Source organism: Thermobia domestica, chromosome 16 (genome assembly GCF_964235325.1).
Source record: "Thermobia domestica chromosome 16, izTheDome1.hap1.1, whole genome shotgun sequence".
Classification (NCBI taxonomy): Eukaryota; Metazoa; Arthropoda; class Insecta; order Zygentoma; family Lepismatidae; genus Thermobia; species Thermobia domestica.
Genome location: NC_137469.1, coordinates 8,104,630 through 8,129,867, shown reverse-complemented (window position 1 = coordinate 8,129,867; position 25,238 = coordinate 8,104,630). Strand labels below are relative to the sequence as shown.

At 36.8% G+C, this 25,238-nt stretch overlaps 1 protein-coding gene across 1 annotated transcript in view; it reads right to left on the bottom strand.

Annotated features, from left to right (window-relative positions):
* LOC145672902 (uncharacterized) overlaps positions 1-25,238 on the bottom strand; it is a 117,938-nt gene that overhangs the window by 74,062 nt on the left and 18,638 nt on the right. Inside the window, exon 3 of the mRNA XM_081742102.1 lies at positions 16,976-17,108. Coding sequence (XP_081598228.1) covers positions 16,976-17,108 — 133 coding nt within the window. The remainder of the gene's footprint in view (positions 1-16,975; positions 17,109-25,238) is intronic.

Genomic DNA, 25,238 nt, shown 5'->3' with positions numbered 1-25,238 from the left:
TCTTCGGACGCCACTGCTGATGATAACATTGTAAGCGCGGATAAATTATTCAACACCTGTTATACGCAACAAACCAGCTGTGATTTATGACACTAATTTTGGTTAAGGGTCCTTTATATATTTTCTACGTGTTGCCAGATTTATACTCTTATGTCAACAGAAATAACGTATTTATACGTAGATATTTCTTTCTTTTACTGGCTTGAAAGGTTTAAAATATACATAAAATATGTCAGGGTAACACTGATTGATCTACCAATACTGTAAACTTAATTTTGAAAAAAGAAGAAGAAATCTTTAAAATAATTTGTCTTCAATTCAATAAATTATTAACAAAAACATTATTTCTTACCTCATTTTTGCTTTCTACATGTCAAAATAACCAACTAAATGATGAAAACTATCGACGGGAAATGGTAATAACAAATAACAACAGACAATGTCACGCATTTCACTCAATTTTCGTCCGCTTCAATGCACTTAGCGTTGCCTGCCATCTGTTGGCTAATATAAACACTAAAATAAAAAGTGCTCCATTTTAATGCCGTACAATCGAAGAATGCGTGCAGCGAGCGACACAAGGGCCCATGCGCGCTACCTGTTAGGTCAGGGACGATCACACAACTAAAAAAGAAAAATTATCGAAAGAAATGAAAGAGGGGGGGAGGGGGATACTCTCCTGTCTCGTCGATAGACACTTTATAATAGTGACCATAGAAACAACCTCGAACCAAACAGAAATTCTAGCAGACACATTAAAAAAAAAAAGAAAGAAAGAAAGAAAGAAAAGAAACAAATATTCTTAACCGTGTTAAATGACGAACATTCATAAACAAAATGGAATGTAATTACTGTTATTTTCATAAAAGATTCATATTCGTGCTGTTCCAATTTGTTAATTAGGAGAAAGCTATTATTATAAGAATCACTGCATAAGTAAAAATAATTTAATGTTGTAAAGATAACAATGACGAAATAGAATTTAAGAAAAAAGCTTTTAAAATGTCGTACTTAAGCCGTTCCTTCTTATGGTAGCAGTGACGACGCCACCAGCTTTAAGTTCTTAGGGCGGCAAAGGAGAGGCAGATACATTTTGTTTCAAAAATTTCAACCCTGATTTGGGGTTCTTACCCTACATTGAAGTTTGTCGGGATCGTAATACGACAAATTACGGCTGCGTTAAAATATCAAATACTTTTGATAATGGATATATATATATAGTATGGATAGAATATATGCAATATATTAGATTGAGATAGGGTAACTGTCCCAATAATTGACAGTGTACCAGTAATTGACACTGTCGTCTTTTTTCCGACGCAACAAGACTGTGGGACTAGGTACAAGGAAATGCTGCCACCTTTTCTTCCTTTGCAGTGTTGTTAATCCCACACCACTGTTAATATTTGCCTCTAAGTAGTAGTTCTCCAAAGAAAACAGAAAATCGATGAACAGTGCAAAATAGTACTATATTAGCGAAAGAAATAAACATGTTTATCCAGGTGGAAACTTATAAATCAGCTTGATAAGTTGGTAGAAAATTATATGGTTCATTAGAATAAGATATTAGGAGATGTCAATTACTGGGTCACAAGGTGTCAATTACTGGTGAATCTCACAAATCTTGGTGTCAATTACTGGTACAATGATCAACTTTTCGTATACATATTGTAAAAAATAATAATTATTAGTCTATTATTTTTATGATGGTCTATATAGATGAAGGAAGGATGCCTTCGTACCTCTACGAGAGATCAGTAAGCCAGGCTCATTTAAAGGGTGAAGAAACTTGCAATTTGTCAAACACTGTTCTTATACTGTCAATTATTGGGACAGTTACCCTATTTGCTGGTCACTAAGTGCATACTTCGAGTAAAAGATAGAACTAGCTAATTTTCATTGTCAATACAGCGTTTGCATAATCTCAAAAGTTCTGTTGTAGAATCATATGCAAACCCTTTATAAGTCAGTGGATTTTAGTGAAATTAACAAATTTCTCTCTTGTATCAGGGGTAAAAGTGGATCTGAAAAGATAGGGGGACGGTAGGTAGCGGCATGACGTCACGCCGTCCTCCTACATATCTTTGCCCATTATAATTTTTTGGAAACTGGGGGACGCAGGGGCGGCTCAGAACGGACTTCTGGGGGGTTGTAATACTGCTACTTTGACCTACTTTTAAGAGCTCCAAACTCTGGGATGACTTTTATTTATAAATAAAATAAGAAAAATCCCTCTTCTGGGGGACGATCGCCCCTGGGGGGACGCCTTACATATTTTTGGAAGTGAGGGAAAGGCATCTCCCGCGTTCCCCTCACTTTTACCTCCTGGTTGGGATTATTCTGTATGTCCATAATAACTTTAAAAATCAGAAAAAATATATATACAAAGAGAAACTGCAGTTCAAATATTGAAAGTAGATGGCAGCACCTTTACTAATTAAACGTGTTTTACAGTGTTTTGAACTTCGTTGTTGAAAATATACATTGTAGAGTATCATTTATGAAGAATATTTAAACTTGGTAGTATAATACGACACTTTAGTACTATTGTTCCAAATGATTTATAAATGAGCAGATTAATACCAGCTTTCACAAAAGTCTATTTACTACTTATAAAATTTATTGGAATTCAAGGGCAACCTCATGGGTTTTTCCCGGGTTCGATTCCAACAGTTTTTGTACAGCGTGCTATTAAAGCACGCTAATCTAAGAAATATAACATGGATTTATGTTTCATGAGGAGAGAGAAACAACCTTTATTCTCAAGGCCAATGTTTTCAGTTGGAGGGAAGTTTCACAGGTAAATTTGGGACACTGCTAATAATTTCGTACTAAATCTAGCATTTTTCTCATAAATACTGTATATATGGGAGAGAAGAAGTGATCATGAAAATTTATTGATGTACTAGTGATTGGCAAAACGATTCATTTCGGAGAATCGATTCATTTAATCTGATTCACTAAAATGATTCGATCATTTAATTCGTTCATATGAATTGGTCCTCAGTGCATCCCCTTCGCGCAAGTGAATTGGTTGGAAATGATTCGCTCATTGAATCAGTTAGGTTTCCGTGCATCTATTTTGCGCAAATGAGTTATTTGATCATATGAATTGAGTGGGAATTTTTCGATCATATGAATCGCTTGGGCTAATGCACTTCTTTTCTGCGCAACTTAATAAATTCCTTATAAGGAAATGCAATCTCGTGTATCATCTTTGTTACATGACACGGGCAGCGTTGCGTTGGGGTGAGTGGAGTGGCTCGGGAACTCGTAAGCTTCCGTGCAATTATGAAGTGTCAAAAATGCAGTTACTCTACTCCCATTGTTATTTTCGTATCCCGTTTCCAGATTAGGGCTTGAGTCAGACTGTTGCAATCTAAATGTTTTCTCTGCCAACTTCTTCACAGGATACGAGAGCAATTTATATAATCACTGAAAAGCACTGGAGAACTTTTCTTTAGTTACTGGAAGGTCATTGAGAGACTTTGATCCCTCGTCAACAACTTTCTGAAAAAAATAACCCCTATGTTGTATCGTAGATAATTATATACGAAAATGCTCAAAAACCGAGTTTTTATATTAAGAATTTCCTGCGGCAAACCTCACGGGCCCAAATTTACACCCATTACTGGGTGAGTGTATTTGTGTGTACTTTTTGCTAAAAAAAATGAAGGAAACAGTAAAAAAAAAAAAAAAAAGCAAATGAATAGAACAAGTGTGGTTGGCAACTCCTTTAATGAATCTTATCACATAAGTTCTGTTAGTTAGAGAAATTGGACACTCAACAAACTAGGGAAAATTTTGTGTCAGTCGAGGGAAATTTTCCTAGGAAAAGCTACGAACAGTGTTCAGTGTGTTTCAGCTCTTTTCGGTAGTATATTTTCTACAACTGTACGTGCTACACATTGATTAAGGCTTCTTTTACCTTCTTTTTTTTTTATTTGTTTGGTAAATTTCTGCTATTAAAACAGTTCTTCAATATCACCGTTTTATTTCTATATGTTGGCCTCGCGTGGTTACATTTTTTTTTTTTTTGTATTATTTTATTGTTCTGTACAATTGTGTATAACAACTTGTGAATTTTGCGATCTTTTCATATTTCACGAGTTTGTCTGAACAGGTCTCAAATAATATGCCGAAGTACTCCCGTTTGATATGTAACCATGGGTGAAGCTATGGGGGACATTGCCCTCCCAACTTTTTGACAAAAAAATGAGTTATTCATATTATCTCCACACAGTGACGACGCTAGCTTTAAGTTCTTAGGGGGGAAAGGAGGGCCAGATATATTTTCGGGGGGGGGGGGGGCTATTTGCCACACCATAAATGACATATTTATTACGTTTGACTTATTTTACATTACATTGGGTATTTTGTTGCTCTTTTCATATTAGACCTATATGATTATAAATTCAACTTATTTCAAGTAAAATTTGTAACTAACAAATAAGTAAAGTCTGCACATGAAATATTTTTCAATGAAACTTTTGAAGCCTAAACATAAATTGAATTATTGTTGAGTTGACCAAATCTATTATTGTTCGCTAGGCACAAAGAAGTATAACTAAAATTTATCTCAAAAAGCGCTAAATTAGAAAACAGAAATATGCGTGCATACCCAGACGCTCAAAGAAGAAAGCTTGGGGACTAATCTGCCACATAGTAAATGCATTGAAAGTAGACTACAATTTTGTCACTCATAGAACTGGGGGGCCAAGGCCGACCGGCTCTGGGATAGATCCGCCACTGCATTTTGTCAAAAAAAAAAAAAAAAAAAACAACAAAAAAGGGAAGGAAGACTATAGATAATCTGCAAAGAGGATAATCAGCCCGCGGATAATAGATCATTTTAACAATAAGTATGTTTTGACATGTATTTCCAAGAACTGAACAAACGCTTTGAAAATGCAGGAGGGCAACTGGACGCCGCTAAAGGAGACCATTCGTACTCGCTGACCGGAACTCATCCGATCGGGACCGAACTTTTCGTGATGGTAGACTTCGACGTGCTCTATAAGAGTGTGAAGTATTATATTCTATAGGCTTTTAGTTCCTGAATTATGCACGATAAAAACTCTAAATCAATTCGTTGGGAAATAAAAGGAAATCTTTTGAGTTTAACGTCCCACAATAATACCTGTTAGGCTAAGAAAGACGATGATTAAAGCAAGTGAATGATGATGGAAGAATTGGTCCAATGGGAAAGTGGGAGGAAACGGGAGTACTCCAACAAAACTCACGGACACGGTTATGTTCACCACAATATTACCTGGCCGGAAATCGAACCAGGAACCTCACATACCAGGAGTAAGCGCTCTACCAATTCGCCACCGTGTAATCAGTTTATTGACTATTATAAAAACGTGATTTGATATGATTTTTGTTTAGTGTTTCTTTCAGCAGCAAGGTTATATGAGACCTAAACCGATATCTTAACGTAGGATCCGAACTACCTGAGCTCTCTTTAGGAATCGAACCCGGGTCTTCCACGACAAAGGCGCGAACGATAACTGCTTAGCCACGAGGAAGCGTCATTATAAAAACGTTGATTTCAGTTGATTTTAGTTTAGCGTCCCTTTCAGCAGCGAGGCTATATGAGAGGTGGATTTACTGATTAACGTGGAATCCGAACCACATGAGCTCCCGCCGGGAATCGAACCCGAGTCTCCCACGCCAAAGGCTCGTACGCTAACCATTATAAAAACACAGCATGCACTATTCAAATAGCAACTTGAGGGCAGAACTGTCTTGGACAGAAAAATCAAACAAAAATCAAATGATTTTTTTAACGTTTGTGCAAATTTTACTTGTTAATAATTGAGCAGTTTGATGCAATAAGGGCATAAGTCTGAAACATGTAGTTGAAAAATAAAAACGATCTTTGGAAATTTAAGTAGTGTTTTTTTCTTACATAAAACAATGTAATATGCAGCATTTTATTCCAATATTGAATTGAAAATGTTACCAGGTGGCTAAACAAGCATGGCAAAAGCCACAAATGCGTTTGACGCAAAAAGGGCGTAACGCATCCTCAATTATTTCTCACGAAAACTTACTACGTTCTGACACTTTTTGTGCTCAACCAAAGCGACAAAAGTAATTCGTTTTTCTACTGTGTACTTGTAGTACCGGTATAGTTTCATTTTTGTTCAGATTTATGTTTTTATGCATGCAAAGAAGTTTTTAATTCTTCTTTAGCATATTCAATCACGCTCACCGTCTTGTTGTTTATACACAAAAAGGGCAGTGTTCGAAAAAAAAATCAGGAACTTACTTCCTGAGTCAACATAATACAATAGTGTGTTCGTGCAGAGGTTTAAAGAAGACATGAAAAAATATTTTTTTTTTAAAACTTGATACGTTTCATGTCTTAACTCCATTCACGTGGCTTACAGAGCACGTGCAAAAGGAATAAATAAATCAAGAAATGCAGATGGGAGAAGCCATGATATCTCCTTCAAGAACAAGCCAGGTCGATCAACCCAACATTTGCTAAACGTATACAGCATTCACTTGCAGAATCTAGTTGACCGATGTTTGACGTAGGAGCGTGGTCTTACAATCTGAATAAAACAGGAACATAATGAGAAGGCTGAATCGTTTGTAAGAGAAAAAAAAATCTCGCTATCTGTTTCACTTTTCGTTCTATGGTGATAAACGTGGCTATGGTGAAACCGGGAGTGGCTAATTTTAACCACTTCTGGCTTAGATAGAGCTTTAACGTAGAAGACAGAACCTATTCTTGGGACGCCGAATCGACTACGGAAACCCGTTTCTTGATATCGTTTTACCGTTTTTGCTCTACGGAAATCAGTATTGAAACCGGAAGTAATAGTAAATTTCGTGGAATTGCGTGTATGCAACCCCCATTCCTTGATAGTTGTGCGGGTCTATATAAGAGCACAGGATAAATTCCGGAGAATTGAGTAAGAAATTATCCTCTCTTTAATCGTTGTTCTAAATTAAGCACATAAATACAGAGGCGTCATTTTAGACTTCACTGGAGGGGGATAAAAGCACCACCGACATAAGACTTTCACGTTTTGTACTAGTATATTAGTAGACAATCGATAAAAGTATATGTATTCCTCAAATGCTTAGGGTGGCACTGACCCCTCATGCCCCCTTAAATGACGTCCCTACATAAATAGCTAAAACAATTTAATAGTTAAAATTATTGCATAACTAAATACTTTAAGCGTAAATCATTAAATCATGTAATGACACACAGAGAAAAATCCACTCTCCGGACAGCGGTATATTGAACAAATATACGGAGTCCTCTTGCTTACTATAGAAATCAGTACGGAGCATACGTTATCCGTATGCTACATAGACACTGTCCTTAGATATTACATCATGCCGTTGCAGGATGTTTGATATCTACAAGTTTTCCTTATATTACATACATATATGTATGTTACCTTCGTCAGCTATATGTTATATACGTCCATTTGTATGTGAGATCCTGACCGCCTATATTGTTTCATACGGAAAGTACGTACAGATGGGACATTTAGACAGAAAGTATTATAAAACATGCGTTTTTAGTTATACGCTTGTTCTACGTTAAGTACAAAACCTACAGGATTTACAAATGTAACATACGATTTTACGTACGCCACATACATTTTTTGCCTCAGTGTATACGGCGAGAATTTCACTTCAGACTTCAATTATTTATTATCTGACCTGTTTACATGAAGAAATTAAATGTTCAATTCAAAATGCATTATACAACCAGATAATGTTCAATTATACAGGGTGTTTCAGATAAAACGTCCAGTGCTTATAAATCCGAAACGGCTGAGAATAAAAAGATGAAACAAAAACTGAGATAGGAAAATGTCATAGGGCACATCACATGGTGTTGTTGTGGTGACTCCCAGGGCCCTCCTTCAAGGGGGCCCAGGGGCCAACTTCTAATTTTCAAATAGGAACATGTATTGATTCATACCTCATTCAATAGTACTTGAAAAACGAAACAACTTTTGTAGGAAACAATTTTCGATTTGGGCCACCGTTTTTAAATGGCCGCAAAAAGTGGGTCCTATATCAGATAAAACGTCCAGTGCTTATAAATCCGAAATGGCTGAGAATAAAAAGATGAAACAAAAACTGACATAGGAAAATGTCATAGGGCACATCACATGGTGTTGTTTTGGAGACCCCCAGGGCCATCCTTCAATGGGGCCCAGGAGCCAACTTCAAATTTTCAAATGGGAACACGTATTGAATCATACTTCATTCAATAGTACTTGAAAAACGAAACAACTTTTGTAGGAAACCATTTTCGATTTGGGCCACCGTTTTCAAAATGGCCGCAAAAAGTGGGTTCTGTATCAGATAAAACGTCCAGTGCTTATAGGCCTAAATCAGAAACGGCTGATAATAGACAGATGAAACAAAAACTGAGATAGAAACGATGATAAAGCATATCAAGTAGTGTTGTTGTGGTGACCCTCAGGAAACTCAGTGAAGGGGGCCTAGGTGCCAACTTCAAACTGATACAGGACTTTTTGCGGCCATTTTGAAAACGGTGCCCCAAATCGAAAATTGTTTCCTACAAAAGTTGTTTCGTATTTCAAGGACTATTGAATGAGGTATGATTCAATACAAGTTACCATTTAAAAATTTGAAGTTGGTGGGCCCCCTTGAAGGAGGGCCCTGTGGGTCACCACGACAACACCATGCGATGCGACCTATGACATTTTCCTATCTCAGTTTTTGTTTTATCTTTTTATTCTCAGCCATTTCGGATTTATAAGCACTGGACGTTTTATCTGATATAGGACCCACTTTTTGCGGCCATTTAAAAACGGTGGCTCAAATCGAAAATGGTTTCCTACAAAAGTTGTTTCGTTTTTCAAGTACTATTGAATGAGGTATGAATCAATACATGTTCCTATTTGAAAATTAGAAGTTGGCCCCTGGGCCCCCTTGAAGGAGGGCCCTGGTGGTCACCATAACAACACCATGTGATGCGCCCTATGACATTTTCCTATCTCAGTTTTTGTTTCATCTTTTTATTCTCAGCCGTTTCGGATTTATAAGCACTGGACGTTTTATCTGAAACACCCTGTATATACTAGAAAATAGACTACGATCATAGTGCATTAAATAAAAAGATTTACATTTTAACTAGTGTATATTTATAATTGGAGTATGCTGTATAAAGGTTGATAAATACACATTAGCTGTATTTTTAATTACTTTACCAATTTATAGACTTTATATCATTAATCACGTAACACAAAAACAGGTTTAAAATCTAAGACTTGAGCATTGGCGACGCTACAGGGGGGCAAGGAGGGGCGACCGCCGCCCGAATATTTTTTCTCGCCCCTCCTTCGCCCCTATTTTTATATATACAACCGGTGAATAATAATAATAATAATAATAATAATAATAATAATAGTAATATGTACAAACGATAATAATATTCAAAGCGAAATAAATGTGGCTGCCTCGCTACTCCAAACGTTTTCTTGCCAACCCTTTGGCCCCCCTACTATTACGAGCCTAGCGCCGCTACTGGACTTGAGTGAACTACGTTGTTTACAAGATTCATACAATTTCTGGTCTCGGATCGATTCATTTCGCGAAAACAAGAGCGCCGGGTTTTGAAACTCAGCTCTAATTTAGTGGTTCTCAACCTTTTTTGAGAACACACTTTATTAAACCTTCAGACATCGCGACACACTTATTTGATATTTTTATTATAAATAATAATAATAATAATAATAATAATATCTATATTAATATCTATAATAGTGAAACCAATTAGTTTTTATAATCACTCTATAATAGCACTGAGCATCATTGCTACCGCTGGAGGTGTTGACTGGTACAGTCTATCTTGATTTTAACTCATTACTATTAAATTCTTCATGACTTTTAAATTCTAAAATTTCGAGACACACTTTAGGGGACCGCGTGACACACCAGTATGTCGCGACATATCGGTTGAGAACCACAGCTCTAATTCACAATCCCGTAGGCTTAGCAGACGGCTTTCCCTGGAAATTTTCGAAAATTGACCTCCCTGAAAATGCGGGTTTTAAGTATTTTTAAAATTGATTATTTTTTAGAGTTGAAAATATTTTTAAATGAGAGTATGGCAGTCTAACTAGGCAAGTTCTTAGCTTCAAACCCCAATTATTTAGTTCACACTACACCATTTTGAGCGCTAACCTTTGGATGTACAGGTATTAAGAGAAAAGAAAGGAAACTAATATGCCCACATTTTTAAATAAAGATAATGTACAGAATGCAATAACTTCAAATGAAAACTCGTTCCAGCTTCCCACGTTATCGAGAAAAAAAATATCGTGAAACTTATTTTAAGATTACCACTTTTGAATCTCAGTGTCACAATTCCAAACTTTTACATGTTTTCATCTTTCGTAAATCTCTGCCACAAACTTTATATCCCCTTCTTTTCTATATATGTATATAAACATCGAGGGCTCTGTAAGAAATGTGGCGAAATATTAGAATGTTCCAAATTTTTGTTTTCTTATTTTTCTTATCTCATTTTTGTGTGGATTTGAAAACCTCCACAAAAATTCTAGCGGGTATTCGAGCACCAGAGTTTTCGCAAAGTCAGTGCCACTGCGCGAAAACAAATCGGTCAACTGTCAAAAATCTCGTCTCGAAAACGACACGAGACAACTCTAGTGTGGAGCCTTACTTCCGCACACCACGTCACGAAAGGGGGTGGGGATTTCTATTAACTGGTTTAAATATCTCATCCCCCCAATATTCCTAAAATTTCAATGGCTCGTTTTTTGTGGTCAACTTTTTTCGAAGTAAGTATACCTGCATGCAGGGAACTTTGTGGAAGTAGTATAATACAAATTTGAACTTCATTAAATACACTGAAAATTTGTTGTAGATATTCGATACAATCAAAAGGATAAGTGGGATACACATTGAATTGTTATCAGAGATAAAGGAGGGTCAATGGCATTCCAAAACAGGAGCGGATCCAGGGGGGGGGGCGATCGAGGCGATCGCCCCCCCCGAAAAGGATACTTTCTTATTTTATATATATATACGTATAATACCCAACCCAAAATTTGGAGCCCTTAAAAGTAGCAGTATGACAACTCACCGCCCCCCCAGAAGTCGGTGCTGGATCGCCCCTGTTCCAAACGAAAAGTTAGTTGATTTTCTTTCCCTGAAACGGATGCACTACAATTAGTCATAGTTACACCAGGCAAATACGGAGATGGTAGCTGAGAAAAAAATCTCTCAGACTTCACTCGACTTCTTTCCCTCTGTTATTTTATTGTAAATTGTTATTGATTTCGTGAAAAATCGCCTCACACACCTTGCCTGAAAGCAATTCTTTAAAAGAAAGTTTGACCTACTAAGATAATGCACCGCGGCTAAGAGAGACGGTGATGATGACAATGAAGGAAATAGTGAAATAAAGGAAGTGGAAGGAAAAAGGGGGAGAATCCTAAGGAAACTTACGTACACGATGTTTGTCCACTAGAAAGCCTACTTGGTGGAAGCAGGTATCGAACCAGGAACCAAACACAGAGTGCACTATCACTGAGCCACCGCGGTCCCTTGGAATTTGTATACTATGTTTAATAAATAAATCAAATGAAAAAAAAAATATTTCGTTGTTTTATTAAGAAATGGATTTTCAATGGCTTATTCTTAAAAAAACGGAGAGCAGCTAATGTAGCTAAATAATATTCCAACGAAGCAGTGGCGGAGCCAACCTGGGGCCGGGAACCCAGCCCCTCAGATTTTTGAGTGACGAAAATAAGCTATTATTTACATATTTTTTTGAAAATTTATAGTTAACTCATAATATACCTATCATAGCCTGGGTTCTGGCTGCCTCTCCCCCCCCCTTAGGGATGCGCACGAGACAAGATTTGAGGCTGTCTTGTCTCGAAAATGTGCTATAAAAGTGATGTCTCGACTAGAAAAATGTATATTTTTCTATTGGAAGAGCCGTGTCTCGACTCGAATTTTGTCAGGAAAATACGTCTCGACTCGTCTCATGCGTATCCCTACCCCCCAATTTTTTTACCTTCTAGATCCGCCATTGCAATGAAGCAATTTACACGAATGTGTGCTTCACAAAATAAGTCTACTTCTTTGTATTACAACTAGTTTGAAGATAACGATTGTAAATCCAAAAGACAATAGAATAGTATTCATTATGATTTCAGTCTCTTGTATGTGCGCATTTTAAGTATTACTATTGTACCGTATATTTTAGAACCTATAGCTACAACATGAGAACTAGCCGTTTGTTTTTTCCAGCAAATTAAAATGTAAATAAAATAAATACTGTAAATAAAAGCCGCTACAGGATTTCTGTTTGAGTGAACGTGCACCATGAAAGGAAATATATTAAGTAATTAGTTAACGAACTGTGGAGTTTATTATTACCAGCTTTAAAAAAAAATAATAATAGAAAGTAATTAATTGACAGGATGATGTTATCATTGGTGTCAAAGACCTCTATCAGTGTTAATATTAAATCTAAATATTTTTTAAAGCTTTCTTGGTTAAGGGAAATCTGTTAGTGCGTTAACATCTTTGGTTTAACTGTCTCGTCTTATAGGCCTATATAACATCTACAGTATATATATTAGCCCTAAGTTCGTTATTTCAGAATTTCTGGAACTAATTAAAACAAAGTTTACTCAATAAATGTTAACATTCAAGATAAAAAATATATAAACTAATGTAGCCTATTTTCCAAGGATCTTATAAAATAGAGGATCTGCCCTTACAACAAAAACTTGAAGCCATACGTCACAGTTTCACCACCCCTATTCTGCCCACTCCGTCCAATAAGATCACAATGTTTTGAGCCAACAATCATGGCGAAGACGAAAGTAGCCAATCAGACGATGGTGAAAACGAGAGTAGCCAATCAGACTTGCCGATCCTCGGTTGTTTTTTGGCTTCATTAGTTTAATAGGATGAAGATACATATAGGCAGATCCTCTATTTTATAAGATCCTTGCTATTTTCCGATGAGTTTCCGCATTTACCTTTTTCTTCTTCATAAAATTACTGCTTGATAATTGAAAATACATAATGACTTCTTCTACGTATTATATCTGAAATGTGTAGACTGACATAAATACGTTCTCCGGACAGCGGTATATTGTACAGTCACGAACATTAATAAATGGAGGTTGCAGCCATAAAAAATAATGGCTTCAGCCTCCATTTATTAATGTTCGTGACTGTACAAATATACGGAATCCTCTTGCTTACTTTCGTTATCCATATTATGCTACATACGCACTACCCTTAGATGTTACATCATGCCGTTGCAGAATATCTGACATCTAACAGTTTTCCGTATATCGCATGCATATATACTTATGTTGCATTCCCCATCCATATGTTATAGCTTATACGTCCATTTATATGTGAGATCCTGATCGCCTGTTCCAGATCTTGATCCTGATTGTTTCATACGGAAAGTACGTATAAATGGAACACTTATACGAAAAGTATTATAAAACATGCGTGTTGTCCAAAAACTACAAGAATTACGCATGTAACCAAGGGTGCCGATTTCTCTGTAATTTTTTTTTGGGGGGGGAGTATTCAGATGCGGAAGTATATATATGAGGATTTTAAGACAAATTGCATTCAAATTATGCCAAATATTGTATATTCATAAATACAATAGGGGATCCACATGAGCTTTGCCCCCCCCCCCCCAGAATCGGCGCTCTTGCATGTAACCTACCTTTATAAATACGCCACCTACATTTTTTTCTCAGTGTAGAAAAACATGTTTATACATGTCTGACCACAAAACTTAAGTTCCGGCCATAGAAGACATTGCTATCATACGTTACAGACTGTTGTACATATCAACATATTTATAAACGTTATCGTTATACTCTTCGCCGTGAAAATTGAAGTCTCGTCTTGAAAATGGTATGTTTCTATTAGGAGGTATCAGAAGCATTAGGGCATTCATGGATTAGGGAAGAGGGGACTACCGCTTCCCTCAAAGGCTGTCATTTTATAGGCCTATATATATATATATATATATATATATATATATATATATATATATATACAGGTTGTCCCAAAAGTAATGGCAAAAGTGAAACCACAGTTTCCTAGCACCAAAAGAAGAAAAAAGAACATATTTATATGACATATAGTCCGGAAATGGATAGGGGCGGAGCTAGAGAGCTTCGAATGTAGGAGGGAAAGGAAAAAATGAAATGAAATGAAATCTTGAAGTTTTACGTCCTACGGTTATGCCGGTTAGGCTAAAGGAGATGATAATTATGAGAAATGAATGAAATGGTGGAATGAAGAAAGTGGGAGGAAACGTGAGAACCCCGAGAAAACCCACGAGCACGGTGTTTGTCCACCACAAAGTCCACACACGGCGCTAGCTGGAATCTTCACACCTGCCAGCAGAATAATGATAGAAGCTAGAAAGGGGGTTCAGAATGACATAAAAACCATATCGGCTTGACATGTTAAACGCATGCTACACAACTGCGTCAGAGATTCTCCATACGTCATTTATTCATTCACCGAATGTCTGTACCGCACGGGTAATAAATGATACAGTAAAGATGGAAACCATACAGAAAAAAGTTGTTATCCATGACACGATTGCACCTATCTACAATGGGAGTCAAAGCAAAAATAACTTAGCATGGTTGCATAATCTTACGGGGCAATGGAAAGTAGTATACCAGATAGCAACATGCAGAGAGAGGGTAGAAATAAGAACAAGTGTAACTAGTCGTGTCATGCAATGAAATAACAATCAACAACGACGTACTGTATTTGTAACGTACTAACCTTACACAGAATAGCACTACAAACCACTAGGTCATACGTGCTAACAATAAACTTACTTACAGAACATGTTCTAAGTGCTGTCCTCCCACGTCCATGCAACGTGCTAATCGTGAGTTTCGAATGCATTCTATCACTCCTGGTGTGTTGCATTAACTGTTTACACACATCTTCAATGCGGATTTGCAACTCGGCAAGTTCCATTTCTAAGTGTGAAGTTCCTTTTCTCCCATATTCGAAGCTGTTATGTCTAAATTCATCCCTGACCACTTCCGTACTATATGTCATATAAACTTTTATCTTGTTTGGGTGCCAGGAATCTGTGGTTTCATTTTTCACCATTAATTTTGGGACACCCTGTATATACAGTATACAGCCACGTAAGGGCCGCGGTGGCACAGTGGCAGAGAGTGCCTCTCTTGTGCATGTGGTCGTTGGTTCGATCCTAATCTCGTGCCAAGTGAGTTTTGTGGTAGACAAACACCGTGCGTGTGGGTTCTCCCGTTTCCTCCCACTTTCTTCATTCCACCATTTCATTCATTTCTCATCATCACCATTTCCTTTAGCCTAGCCAGCATAACCATGGGACGTAAAACTTACCGATTTTTTTTTTTTTTTTTTACCTGTTCTTGCTGATCAGGAGCGGCACCAGAAATTTTAAAGGAAGTAACTGATAATGTACAGCCAGACAAATGCTTGTGCACAACGACTAGAACGGGGGTTAAAATAAAAGTTGTCTTCGACCTTACGTGTGTGCGTGTGGTGCCAGAATTACAGGATTCACAGTTACATCAGTAGTGCCTATTGCTTCTACATAATATGCTTCATGACGCATCCTCCTTAAATTCACGTATGACATCCCTCCCCCGTTAAAATCTCAGTGCACCACTGAGAAAGTTTGTGCTTGAGAGTCTTCATCCCGGCGAAATTAAAATACCGCTAATTTTACAGTAATTATGTGTTATCTTCAAATAGATAAAAGATAATCGAAATGTGGAACAAGAGCGCCCTAGACAATATTATTTTACATGAGCAACCGTTATCACGACTCACTTATCTGCTTTCGATTTCGAGCCATTTTGAAAATCGGCATTTATTTTCGCGTTTCTAAACAGCTGAAAACGGAAAGCCACTAGACGGTGACTTGTGATAACGGTACATCACGCAAAATAATATTGTCTAGGGCGCTCTTGTTCCATATTTCAAGTATCATTTATCTATTTGAAAATATCACATAATTACTGTAAAATTAGCGGTATTTTAATTTCGCCGGGATGAAGACTCTTAAAGCAGACAGAGTGTATTCGGTGAATTGCTTCTGTGGAGGGAATTTTTCGATAACAGGTACGGAAAATCTCGTACTTATATTCAAATATAGAACTATCCATTGACGACATTTTTACATGGTTGAATAACATTAATCTTTCACCTCTGCACCATATTTCTATTTCTTGGATTAAATGGTAGCTCTATACATAGACTATAGCAGTGGTTTTCAACTGGTTGTTGGCAGACCGGTATCCTTCCGTAATATTAAGGAGTGGTCAACTTTGACTTATGACGTGGTGACGTTTCATCGATTTCGATTATTTGTGAGTGTAGAATATCCAGATCTGAGCAGAAAAGTTTTGAAGTTGTTAAGGACATTTTAAACTACGTATCCAGTCCGGTTGAAACAACTCATTCTGCTGTCTGAAATTAGAACGAAATACAGGAACTTTATGCCATTCTACGGCTTACAGCTCAAACATTGGATCCACGATTCGAGAAGATTTTTGTAAATAAACAGCAACCATAAAAATGACTTTTCAAGTAAAATCGATTAAAATTGTAACATTTCTAACGTATAAGTAAAATATGGTATAGTTGTTGCTCTAAAATTTGTAATGTTTGCTTTCCTTATTTCAATGATAAATAATGTTAATAATAAATATTAGAATTAAGCATCTAAACGGAGTATTGCGCTTTCTACTTTGCTGGTCTCCAAGTTTTGTTCCTGTATTCTGCCGGTCCGGGAGTATCGAAAGGTTGAAAACCGCTGGATCACAGCACAAGAAATAAACTTAATTGCTATCACCTATATTTAAAAGTATTTAAAAAATAAAAATAATAATACTCAATTATTCTAATGTTGAAACATTCCTACCTAGCAAAATGCTTTGGTGTGTACGTGAGACTGCTCCAAGAATAAGAGATATTATGTCCACATGTCCGAAGGCGGCGGCATACATCAAAGCCGTGTTTCCATCAGCATCCTGAACCGTTAAGTCTAAAGCATCCTGAAATGACATTAAAAGCAACAAGTACAGTGAAACCTGTATATATTGGCCACCATCTGTTCTGTTGGAAAGTGTCCAACATACAGAAAATAAATGTACATTGAAGCAAAAGCTATTAAAGATTGTGTGAGCACGTTGGTTCTATGGTAGAAATAGGGGCGGAGCTATAGGGACGGGCTACCTAAAATATTGAGAAACGTAGAACTGATCGATAAATATTTTGTGTAATCAAGTTGTTGCAAAAATATACCTAATGGCCGTTTTTATGTAGCCTATGTTTATGTATTGGTATTTTAATAAATGTTCAGTAAATAGATTAGAAATGGATCATAGATCATTAAACGGGTCATTTTAAGCGTGCTTTTCGCTTTATTAATTAATACTAATATATTTCTTGTTTTTTCAATCATTTATAAAGTGCTGTCAAAACAAGAAATTCGGATCATTTTACTTCACGAGTTCAGACTTGGGCACGATGCTGCGGAAGCAAGTCGAAATATCAACAAAGCATGGGATGATGACACCGCTTCTGAACGTATAAGACGCAGATGGTTTGCAAAATTCTGCACTGGTGATTTTAGTCTCAAAGTTGAATAGGGAGGGTTGCCGTCGACTATCCGAAGTTGACAACGTCCAATGAAAGGCGTTAATCGAAGCTGACGCACTCAAAAATCACACGAGAAATTACCAAAGAGCTCAACGTAGACCATTCTACAGTTGGTCGCTATTTGAACCGAATCGGAAGAGTTGAGAAGCTGGACAAATGGGTACCGCACGAATTGAACGTTTTTTTTTTTTTTTTTTTTTTTTACTCGTCATTTGGAGGTTTCCCCCCATTATCATCAACGCAACAAAAACGACCAGTTTCACGACCGGATTGTGACTGCTACGAAAAGTGGATTCTCTATGACGATTGGAGATGTTCTGCAGAATGGTTGGATGAAGACGAGGCTCGGCGACACTTCCTAAAGCCGAAGTTGCACTACAAGAAGATAATGGTGACTGTTTGGTGATGCACGGCCGGTCTGATCTATCACAGCTTATTGAATCCAGATGACACTATAACAGAGAAGAAATACTGTCAACAAATCGATGAAATGCACGAAAAATTTCAATGCATGTGCCCAGCCTTGGTCAACAGAAAAGGACCAATGCTTCTGCACGACAACGCTAAATCACACGTTGCAATGAGCACGCGACAAAGGCTGCACTAGTTGGGCTATGAGAATATCCACCACGTACCATACACATCGGACCTCTCGCCTAACGATGACCACTTTTTCAAGCATCTCGAAAATTTCTTGTGCGAGAAATGCTTCAAAAACAAACAGGATGCAAGAAACGTCTTTAACGACTTCATCGGCTCAACTTCGGATTTTTAAGCTACTGGTATAAACAAACTTGTTTTTGTTGACAAAAATGTGTTGATTGCAATGGTTCATATTTCGATTAATAAAGTTTTGTTTAAGTTTACTTATGAATGTTTAAAGATGACTGTTCAAAACGGCCATTATTTTAGCAACAACTTCTTTTCTAATGCACTTGCAAGCTTTCATAAAATACCAATATTTGAGTTGGCCACCAACAAATAGAAAAATACTGTAATTCCTTTATTTATATATGCAAGAGCAGGATAAAAAGTAATAACAACGTTGTTAGGATTCGTATCTGGCTTTATGCACAGAAGAACACCTGTTCAAGGGCGCCCATCAGGGGGGCAAGGTGGGGCGCTTTCCCCCCTAGAGGAAATTGTACTTCAGAATATCGAAAATCCAATATAATTTTTACATTAGTTACAAGAAGGTTTGAAACTATTTTTGAAACGTCGCTTATACTTGGCTCTCGTTGGAAACCACAACATGGGCGCCCTTGCATGTGTTACGTTCGTTCAATGTAATTGCCTCTCATCTCTATCATCTTCTGCTGCACATGTGGAAGGCGTCGTACACCATCAGCAGCGACGCAACTAGGCTAGTTGTTTCCTGGGGCAAGAAATCACCTTACCGCACCCCCCTTCCCCTTGATCAACCAAACCAAAACGCTCCTCGACTACACCTGATATTTGCATCACATAGCAATTCTCCTATTCCATTATTCCTTCAAGTGGTAAAGCTGGATTTCAAAATTGCAATACATAATTTAATTTTTAGTACAAGATAAAACACCAAACTAAATTATTATTTGATTGCCAAATAATCTGAAAGTAGCATGCTCCCAGGGGCGGATCCAGGGGGGGGCGATCGGGGTGGTCGCCCCCCCAGAAGAGGAAACTTTTTTATTTTATATATATAAATAAAACCCATCCCAAAGTTCAAAACCCTTGAAAGTAGCAGTATGACAACCCACCGCCCCCTACCAGAACTCGGTTCTGGATCCGTTCCTGCATGCTCCACATATTCTTATAGTCTTAATCATAATAACTGCAAATCACAATGTCTTTTGTAATTATTGGAATCGGGATGTGCATATGTGTAAAATGAATCAACAGTTTCATGTGTAGAAACATGTAGAATGTATCAACATGTGTAGAATGAATAGAATATGACAAATAGGGATGCGCACGAGACGAGTCGGGACAGGAATTTCCTAACAAAATTCGAGTCGAGACACCGCTCTTCCAATAGACAAATATACATTTTTCGAGTCAAGATATCATTTTACAGTACATTTTCGAGACGAGACAGCCACAAATCTTGTCTCGTGCGCATCCCTAATGACAAACAGTCAAGCTGTTGTCTCGAGTATTATACTCTGACATTTTGCAAATCTATTAAATCGACGTAAGTTAAATGAAAACACAAAAAGCTTGAACTAAAATTTAACTTTGCGGGCTCTTTTGGCTCCAAAGGTTTTTACAATGCCCTCAGAAGATAGCTTTGAAGCTAACTTATTCTCTATGGATATGATCTTAAGGTTGGTGAGTCGTTGTTGTCCTGATGCATTATCTTTAGTTTATAGGTTAAGAACCCCTAATATGAAGATAGGCACCTAAATTGAGACCTCTACCTCAGTGGTGCCTACCCCCCCTTATGTCTATGACGCACCCCCCCCCAATTGTCTATCCGTAGGTGTTCTTCCATGAAAAAATCTTCTTTTCGATTAATTTTACCCCCCTCATCAAACATATTTATATAGATTTTACCCCCCCCCCAAATATTTCAATGACGCAGTTTGCGTCATAGCCCCCCCCTTGTGGGCACCCCTGCCTACCTATCTGGTGAAGCAAGAGATGCAAGGTAGTGGAAGCGAGCTAAAACAAAAGGAAATAGCCTACTACAGCACCGGAAGTCACGTGAGCCTGTTATGTGGAGAGTTGTTTGTGTAGTGGATTCTGGAAGTAATTGCGCCCCTACAAAGTTTTCTTAACGTGCACACATCAGGCGCTCAAAATGGAGAAGGTAAATTGATATTCATTCTTTCTTTACTTTCTTTTATACCAGTGAATATGCGTATTGCAACATATAATGAGTTACCGATTTTCTTCCACTTATATTTGAGATGGCGTTAGTCATTTGTTTATCGGTCGAATGTCTTATTATGAGACCCTTAACGGGTTCAGTATATAAGACCGGCCTCATAATGTGATCCGTATGATAATATTGGGTCTTATGTTAGGAGTTCATTTGTATCGACATTTCTGTATTCACAAAATAGTCTCTTAGACTTAGTTCTGCACACTGGCGTCTCTGGTATGTAAAATTTGGGGGGGACATCAAAGAAATTTCTTTAAATGGTACTTCGTAGTCCAACCTGTTTATTATCTTCGATTCCATTTTTACCGTTCTGCTTACCTTCAGGTATATCAAGAACTCTGTTATAATCGTTTTACAGCCTGAATATTATATATTCCAAGTAAAAAATTAGTATTATTTATATTATTTATATGTTATTCTATCGTTAATAAATAATTAAATTAGAATAAAATGTTTAATATTTTGTACTTTAAAATATTGAGGGGGACGTGTCCCCCTCGTCCCCCGCCAGAGACGCCCGTGGTTGTGCACAAAGAGCCAGTGATTTCGTTGGCATTGTACTGTCATTTTGCACACATTTCTCCTCATTTGGTACATATTTGCACATTAACAGAAGTGATAAAATAGCGTTGCAGTTTATACGCACAAAAAGTGTAAAATTTTACAGGGCGTATATCCTAAAATGAAGGAAGTGTTAGATTGAAAGTGTAGCGTTTTATACTTTTGTGCCGTCATAGGATTTGGCTTAAAGACATTTTTTTTTTTTTTTTTACCAGCTAGCCTACGCTAGCTACTACCCGAAGAGGGTTACGCCCTCTGTAGGGGAAGAGATGTTTAGTATATTCTGCTATTCAGAAAGCAATGGTTGGGCTATGGGTGGTACAGAAAACTTTATTATTCAAACTTTCACAGTCATTATGGCCTTTAACCATAATCATGAGGAAAGGTAAATACATAAACTGCAGTGAGGGAAAATCATAACTGTAAGTGATATGATGTGGAATGAATTAAAGACATTGTTGAATGGGGAATTAATAAAAAACTCTTTTAAGAGTACACAAAAAAACCTGGGTCTCTTATTAGGTACCTCTCATAAAAATAGCAGTGTAGCAACTTTGATCACATTTTTCAATATAATTTTTTATTGTTATATTTTTATGTATTTCAATAGTCTGTATCGTAAATTAGACATTCCACAGAATATATTAAAGTAACAACTGTGTTTGTTTATGCTATAATTAACCAGTATACAGCATCTTAACTTTTAGGGTCTCATTTTTGGGATTCTTACCCTACATTGAAGTTTGTCCGGATCGTAATACGACAAATTATGGCTGCCTTAAAATATCAAATACTTTTGATAATGGATATATATAGTATGGATAGAATATATACAATATATTAGATTGAGCATATATGCTGGTCACTAAGTGCTCATACTTCGAGTAAAAGGTACAACTATAGCTAATTTTAATTGTCAATACAGCGTTGGCATAATCTCAAAAGTTCTGTTGTAGAGTCATATGTAAACGCCTTTATAACTCAGTGCATCTTAGTGAATTTAACAAATTTCTCTCTTGTGTCAGGGGTAAAAGTGGATCTGAAAAGATAGGGGGCGGTAGGTAGCGGCATGACGTCACGTCGTCCTCCTACCTATCTTTGCCCATTGTATTTTTTTAGAAACTGGGGGGACGCAGGGGCGGATCCACAACGGACTTCTGGGGGGGGCTGTAATACTGCTATTTAGAACTACTTTTAAGAGCTTCAAACTCTGGGATGGGTTTCATTTATACATAAAATAAGAAAACTCACACTTCTGGGGGGTCGATCCTCCCTGGATCCGCCCCTGGGGAACGCCTTACATATTTTTGAAGGTGAGTGGACGGCATCCCCCGCGTTCTACCTCACTCTTACACCCTGGCTGGTATTATTCTGTATGTCCATAATAATTTTAAAAATCAGAAAAAATACACACAAAAAGAAATTCTAGTTCAAATATTGATAGTAGATGGCAGCACTTTTGCCAATTAAACGCGTTTTACAGTATTTTGAAATTTGTTGTTCAAAATATATATTGTAGAGTACCATTTATGAATAATATTTAAATTTGTTTAGTATAATACAAAACTTTAGTACTATTGTTTCAAATGATTTATAAATGAGTAGACTAATACCAGCTTTCAGAAAAGCCTATTTACTACTTGTAATATTTATTGGAATTCAAGGGCAATCTCGTGGGTTTTTCCCGGGTTCGATTCCAACAGTTTTTGTACAGCGTGCTATAGAAGCACGCTAATTTAACAAATATAACATGGACTTATATTCATTGGAGAGAGAGAGAAACTACTTTTCTTTTCAATGCCAATGTTTGCAGTTGCACAGATAAATTTGGGAAACACTGCTTGTACTTTCGTACTAGGTTTAGTACGTTTAGCAACAAATCTAACATTTTTCTCATAAATACGGTACTGTATATGTGGGAGAGAAGAAGGAATCAAGAAAATTTATTGATGTCACGGGCGTCTCTGGCGGAGGGGGACGCGTCCCCCCAATATTTTATTCTAATTTAATATATTTACTAACCACAGAATATCATATAAATAATAATAATTATATTTATTTGGAATATAATATTCAGTCTGTGAAACGATTGTAATCGAGTTCTTGATACGGGCGACGATTGGACGTTAAAAGTGGGGGGACAAGGCATGATCTGGATATTCGGCGAAAGGCTGTATAACTAATAGGATACCGGTACTATCTTTTTCAGTTAAAATATCGTATTTCACATTTTAATAAGTAAATTAACAGAGCAATGCAAGTAGGTACTAGCCCTTAGTATTCTTAAAGAACAAAAATGTAAGAAGAGATTTGATTCCTTGCTCATGAATATCTTAAAATTCAGTCTGGAAAATTGTGTGATTACGTTATTTAATAACAAATTTGCGAAACAAATAAATGGAAAGATTAAAATTAATCATAGTAATAAATAATGAAACTTGTTTTCTAGAAGTTACATTGAAACTGGAGATTAATGTACAACTTATATTTTTATTCCACACATGCCATTAAATGTATGCTATTACTCTTAGAAAATGAAAGACAGTAAATACTACAAGCATATGCTACGACATTTAAAGAAATAAGCAATTGCAATGTTAATTGCTTTAGATTGCAATTAAAATGCAATTCCTGTAGCTATCTTAACTCCACGGGAAGACAAATAACCAATATGTACTCACACAACAGTAAATATTGTATGGCACCATTTTTTCTATGAACCAGTAGTACATAGAAAAACTTTACATTTCCAAATGAAACTATATACATTAAGGAGTCACTTCAAAAAAGTGGGGGGGCAACTGCCTCCCCTTGACCCCCCTAATCGCCGCCCATGCCTTAGGGGATCCGTGATGGTAAGCAGAATGGTAAGAAATGGAATCGAAGTTAATAAACAGGTTGGGTAAGGTAGTACCATTTAAATCACTTTCTTTGATGTCCCCCCCCCCAACTTTTATATGGCAGAGACGCCAGTGATTGATATTGTACTGTATATGCTATTATACAGTACTTAACTTATAACTTAAGAATATAACTTACAGTTCATTCTATTGGGGAAAATAGGAAGTACAAAAGTGTCAAAGAACGGCACTTGGTTGAAACTAATAAATGACCACAGTAAAGAATATTACATATCTGATGATCCGTTTAAACAGTAGACTATTAAAGAATTTAAACTAGATTTTCTCAATAAGCCCATTTTATGATATTTCTTGTTTTCATCGGACATCCTCTATATTTGTCATACTTGTGTTACTTTAGTGGTTTTATAGTGAGTTCTAATACGATAATTAATTAGGGATTCCGCCAAGACTTTTAGTTTGGAGGTATAAAGTCAAAATTGGAAGAGTATAAGTGGTTTGCACGGTTTGTATCGAATTTGGACTGTAAAAAAAAGTTGGGGCTCTTTCATGTTGGAGAAGGGGAGGGGAGCTGCCGCCAATCTATTAAGATACTAATATCATAAAATGTCATAAATAGTTTGAAACGGGAGCAAATAAAATGTTAATACATTTCTCCCAGATCTGGCACTTTCTTTGTGCATAGGTTAGTAGGAAATATTTTTGCTGGGTCTGGAGAAAAGGGAATTTTTCGATAAAACGTGAAAAATCCAGGGAAATCCTCGCACTGACTGAGTGACCAAAATACACTACCTCACTAAAAATAATACAAAGTTTACAATTTTTCGTTTGCTTGCTTGCATCAGTGAACGGCGATAATGAAATACAAGTTACCACAATCATAGATAATGTTTTTCTATAACAGAGAATAAGAACCTGAAGAATGTTCAGTGTTGCCATCCATAGAAATTACAGTGTTCCCAGAAAAACAATTTCCCTAAAATCTAAGTTGAGGCAGCGAGTAGAGGAACAATCTCAACTGCATTTGGTTACGTATCATATTGTTTTGGTTTTCTGTGAACTACTTTTTAAATAATAGTTGTATTTAGTTTGTAATAAACAAAATAGTTTTAACATACAGTTATTAAAACTAAATAATAATGTTAATTAAAAAGTAGTTCACGAGAAACAAAAACAACATGATACGTAATTAAATGCAGTTGAGTTCATTCCTCTACTCGCTGTTAGCTTAGATT